The following is a 5,284-nucleotide window of genomic DNA, read 5'->3' on the forward strand; positions in this document are numbered from 1 at the left end:
TGACCACATTGCTCGCTTCACTGACTAAGACGTTGCCACATCACATCTGTCAAATCCTCCAATCCAATGCTGATGAGTTTTGATTCGATTTTTCACCGGGCGGATTAGGAAAACGCCCTTCCTTATATTATTATTATTACTCCACCATGAAGCCAATTGATTTTCATTTGCCAATCCAACATGCGATCTTTTTAGATCCAATCGAACCTAGGGATCCTCAATCAATGCCAATCGATCCTATCTCAGGACGGGTCTCATCCAAACACATTGGCTGTATATGCTTTTGTTTGGATCAGTTACCCTCAACTGGTCATCACCAGAAGTTCCTCCACAAGGTCTCCTACCTTTTAGGTTATACTAGGCATCTCCCTCATCGCACAAAAGCCACATGGCTCTCCCTTCAGAGCAAGATGCCAGGGCCCAGCCCTTGTGATGAAAGCCGTTCCAATCAAGCAACCAACTCCATCACCTGGATTCCCAGGCATCTCCAGGACATGCCATGGCAAATGAATTCCCGAGACCATCTCTGACACAGATATTATAAGGGAATAAAAGAGATCACTTTGATGATTGGGTCCACCTTGCCTACAACCAACAAACTATCTGGATTCTGGCTATCCTTTCTGAAGACCTCACTTTTGCAGAGACCAACAGCCAAATTATTGAGAACACCAGGCTTAATCTTTTTGGTCAGGCCTCACCATCCTTCTTCTGCTGCAGTTACCAACCCCTTCCCAGGAATAAAACGTGCTCCCTGAGAATATCGACTCCTGTATCACCTGTCAAGCAACGACAAATAACTCTTCACAACCCCCCAACCAATCATAGCTGCCAAACTAGCCTTTAGAGAGAGCTTTCGGCACAGGTGGTTCCAGTGATTCAAGCTTTTTTGAAGCTTCTCCAACCACTACCCCTGAGGACCTGCCCAAATGTCGAAACACTTGTGGGCACTACAGTGCACTCTTACCACATCATGATTCCAGCCCCCTTGTGATTTCTGATGTATTTGAGGCAAAAGGATTTGAGGCTATCCAAACTTTTTATTTGCACCAAAAATGCAACCAGCCTTCAGCTCCTAGAGCACAAAACTGCCCCGCCATACTTTTTCCAGAAGTAACCGGAGCCTATTCAGAGTCTCAAAAAGAAGCTTAATTTCCACAGCAAAGGGCATGGGCGACTGCTTCAATTGCAAGTATCTCATGGCATTGCCTGTTGTGCACACTACTGAACCACCATTTACAGATGAGGCATCAACCTTAATGAACATAGGCAAGCACCCCCAAGGAGTACTCCCACCTTACATATAATAGGCTTAGTAAAAGGGATATGCACCTCAAACGGGGGTGGGAAGTGAAATTGCTTCTATCAGAATCCATCGACTTCCAACTTAATCCAAGCATGCAAATCATGCTTTCAAGTTCGGAAGATTTGGTTGATGAGAGCATTTTCCACACTTTTTGGTTGATGAGAGCATTTTCCACACTTTGCTCGACGTTCAGGATTTTGTGATTAATATAAGTTTGTCTAGTGATAATCTTTACAGGAGCATGCTCCATCCTTGAAATAATGAACACGATACGAATCTGTAATGATAATTTCCCGCATTTCAAGCTTGGATATTATTTCTGTGGAGACATGACAATCGTCACATACTCGGAGATTCTTTGCCACTCGAATTGTTGTGCCTCTTGGTGTGCAAATAAGCCCAAAAGCTATTGCCAGTTTCTCAGAATGCCCGCACAAAGCATCTTCCCTGTCCACTAGGCCACTGCGTGGCAAATATCCTCTCTCCCCCATTTGCACGCTCAAAGACTTGAGCTTTGCATAAATATCATCACTTCGTGGATGGCTCTTGTCCCCCACAATGAAATCGTGCACCTCATCATCAACTTCGATGAAAGCCTTTGCAGGTTTCTTCCATGCGCTAGAACTTACTCTCAGTTCTTCTACTTTCACTGCATCATCCCACATACCAGCATGAGCATAGATATTTGACATAAGTACATACCCAGCAGAATATCCAGGATCAATCATCACAACATGTTTAAAGCATCGCCTTCCAACATTCACATTGCCATGTTTCCTACAGGAGCCAAGCAGAGATGTCCATCCCACAATATTTGGTTGAAATGGAATGATTTCGAGCAACTCTTCTGCTTCATTAAAGTGCCCTGCATGGCCAAGAAGGTCAACCATAGAGTAATAATGTTCCAGCACTGGTACAATGCCATGGTCCTCCCTCATGGACTTAAAATGAAGACAACCTTCATCCACAAGGCCTACATGACTGCATGCAGAAAGAAGACAAATAAAAGTTACCTCATTTGGCCTCAAGCCTTCTTCTTGCATATCCTCAAAATTTCGGAAAGCCACCTTGTAATTGCTATACTGACCAAAACTTCCAATCATGGCACTCCAGGTAACAATGTCCCGCGTCGGCAAGCTGTCAAACACTGCATGTGCATCTTCCAGGGACCCACATTTAGCATACATGTCAATAAGGGCACTGCCGACAAAATTGTCTGATTCAAACCCCCCCTGCATTATACGGGCATGAATCTGCTTGCCTTGCTCTAAGGCTGCTATGTAAGAACATGCTTTCAGGATTCCTACATATGTGACAGTGGTAGGCTCCATACCCTCCTTTTGCATTTTCTTGAAAACTTGAAGAGCCTCCTGACCACGCTCATGCTGAACATTTCCCAGGATTAAAGCACTCCATGTCACTACATCTCGCTTGGGCAATCTTTCAAACACCATGCATGCATCCTCAAAACTTCCACACTTGGTGTACATGTCAACAAGGGCACTGCCGACATAAATATCCAGCTCAAATCCACTGCCCATAATCAGGTTATGAATCGAATGTCCCCAGTCTAAGGCTGCTATGATAGAACACGCTTTTGTGATAGAAACAAATGTGACCCGGTTTGCCTCTATACCATCCTTTTGCATGTTTTGGAAAAGTTGGAGAGCCTTTGCTCCGTGCCCATGCCGGGTGTACCCTGCAATCAATGCACTCCATGTCACAACATCTCGGTTTGGCAATCTGTCAAAGACTGTACATGCATCCTGGAGGCTCCCGCATTTCCCATACAGATCTATGAGAGTGTTGCCAACAAATATGTCCGCCTCAAACCCATTTTCAATTATGCAAGAATGTATCATCTTGCCTTCTTTCAAGGCTGATACAATAGAGCACGCTTTGAGAACAGAAACAAAGGTGTCAATGTTTGGAAGCACGCCCTCCTCTTGCACTTTCTGGAAAATTTGCAGAGCTTTCTGGCTGTCCCTATGCTGAATATATGCAGCAATCATGGCATTCCATGTCTTGACGTTCTGCCTTGGGAGCCTATCAAACACTGCCTGTGCATTTTGAAGGTTTCCGCATTTCACATACATGTCAATAAGGTTGTCAGCAACTTGCACACTCCACTCAAACCCCCGTTCAAGTACGTCAACGTGAATCTGCCTTCCTTGCTCTAAAGCTGCACAGCTGGAACATGCTTTCAGAAAAGAAATAAAAGTTACTCTGTTTGGCTCAATGCCCTGCTCGGGCATTTCATGGAGAAGCTGAAGGGCTTCTTTAGCTTGCCCATGCTGGCCATAGCCTGCAACCATAGTATTCCAGGTGACAGCATCCCGCTTTGGCAGCCTGTCAAACACAGTTCGTGCATCCTGGAGGCTCCCACATTTTGTGTACATGTCAACAAGGCTGTTGCCAATGAATAAATGTGATTCGAGTCCCCGTTCAATGATGTGCCCATGAATCACCTTGCCTTTTTCCAAAGCTGCAGCGGAGGCACATGCTTGAAGGATGGCAACAAAAACATGTCCGTCTGGTTTCGTGAGGGAATCTTGCATCTGGTAGTACAATTGGATAGCTTCATCAGTCTGTCCAACCTTTGCATGAGCTGAAATAATTGCACTCCAAGAAAATACACTTGGCTCAGATATTTTGCTGAAGACTTGATTTGCTTCCCACAAACACTCAAAGAACGCAAACATGCGGATCAAGTGGCTTCCAAAAAATGAGTCTGACTCTAATCCACGTTTCACAATCTTCGAATGTACTTCCCTTCCTGCTGCCAGATCTTTCTCATTGATACATTTCTGCAACAGATGAAATAAATCGTCGCTGGAAACATTCTTCCGTTCCATACAGTCAATTGCAACGCTTGCCTCATCAATCAGGCCCTCATTACATGATCTTGTGGAAGTACGTCCAAAAGAATCATCATTGCCTGTCATCCTGCATGCATTCAGGCGAAATCAGTCCGAAATCAATCGTTCAGGCGCCAAGATAAGCCGGAGGTTGTTCAAATTCTCAGCTAACAAAAGGTTTCTTACCTCAGACGCTCGGCATTCAAAGGTTGACAAGTCTCCACAGAGTAATTCACACGGCCTGTAAATATCTCAAGATCCGCCTGCTTCAAGGGGGCTGCCTCTTCTCCGACCCAAGGAGGGTCCCGCCAAACATCGATCGACGGCAAATCTTTTGTAGTTCCACAGACAAACGCAGGGCAACTTGGAGTTTGCTGTTACAGGAAGTGATGTTCAGTAAGGCCAAACCAAGCCCCAGAACAACACATACACTTTTAATCTAGCAATTCAGTGATAGTATCATCGAATACGAGAATCCACAAGGTTGTGATTGTTGTCTCACCATTGAGAAGGATTTGAGGGCAGTTGTCGCCATAGCTGCTGGCTTCCAAGTCTGGCGAACACAATCATAATCTGGCAGCTCGAAAAACGAGAACTAGGAGTGCATTGGAGCTGAGGAGTGGCATTAATCAATGAAGATAAATTATGGGTTTGCAATGAATCTCAATTCACGCAGAGGAAAACAGAGATTGAAAGAGTGAAGCTTCTCAGAGTGAGAGGGCATGGAGGAGAAAGACACACGTGTGTTGGCTGCTTGCTACACGTGCTCCTTCGCAACCCACACGAGCTGCTCCAACGGTGTGCATTCTCTCGCCCATGACTCAGATCAAATCTGACCCGTTGGATCACGCTATCTTCATAATATGGTTGGCCCCTTGCAATGCGCAAGGACCTCCCAAACTCCCACAACTCAATTTTTGGTCTACCCTCAGGGTAGCCTTAGCAAGCATGCATTTCTTGAATTTTTGGAAGTGCATTTTTCCTATTGGCTTTCTTCATTGGACTTGAATGGAGACTTTAAAGTGGTTCTCTCTCTCTCTCTCTCTCTCTCTCTCTCTCTCTCTCTCTCTCATCCCTTCTTTATCTCCTCAAGTCTTCTTACACACGATCTCCACCTTTT

The 5,284-nt window shown here is 45.0% G+C and overlaps 1 protein-coding gene across 2 annotated transcripts; it reads right to left on the bottom strand.

The window, feature by feature from the left end:
* Positions 1 to 1,462: 1,462 nt before the first annotated feature.
* Positions 1,463 to 5,001, bottom strand: LOC147890488 (pentatricopeptide repeat-containing protein At3g03580-like). Of its 2 annotated transcripts, none has more exons than XM_087390186.1 (4): positions 4,904 to 5,001; positions 4,667 to 4,737; positions 4,351 to 4,538; positions 1,463 to 4,252 (listed from the first exon to the last, which is right to left on the bottom strand). In XM_087390186.1, the coding sequence occupies exons 1-4, from the start codon at positions 4,980 to 4,982 to the stop codon at positions 1,525 to 1,527; spliced, it is 3,066 nt and encodes a 1,021-aa protein (XP_087246312.1). In that variant the 5' UTR covers positions 4,983 to 5,001; the 3' UTR covers positions 1,463 to 1,524. The 2 variants fall into 2 exon arrangements, with proteins under 2 accessions (XP_087246312.1, XP_087246313.1); XM_087390187.1 differs by having other exon boundaries at positions 4,667 to 4,776; positions 4,906 to 4,953.
* Positions 5,002 to 5,284: the final 283 nt, after the last annotated feature.

This window comes from Dipteris shenzhenensis, chromosome 19 (genome assembly GCF_047967505.1).
Source record: "Dipteris shenzhenensis isolate YYH24624 ecotype China chromosome 19, Dip_SZ_1.0, whole genome shotgun sequence".
NCBI lineage: Eukaryota > Viridiplantae > Streptophyta > Polypodiopsida > Gleicheniales > Dipteridaceae > Dipteris > Dipteris shenzhenensis.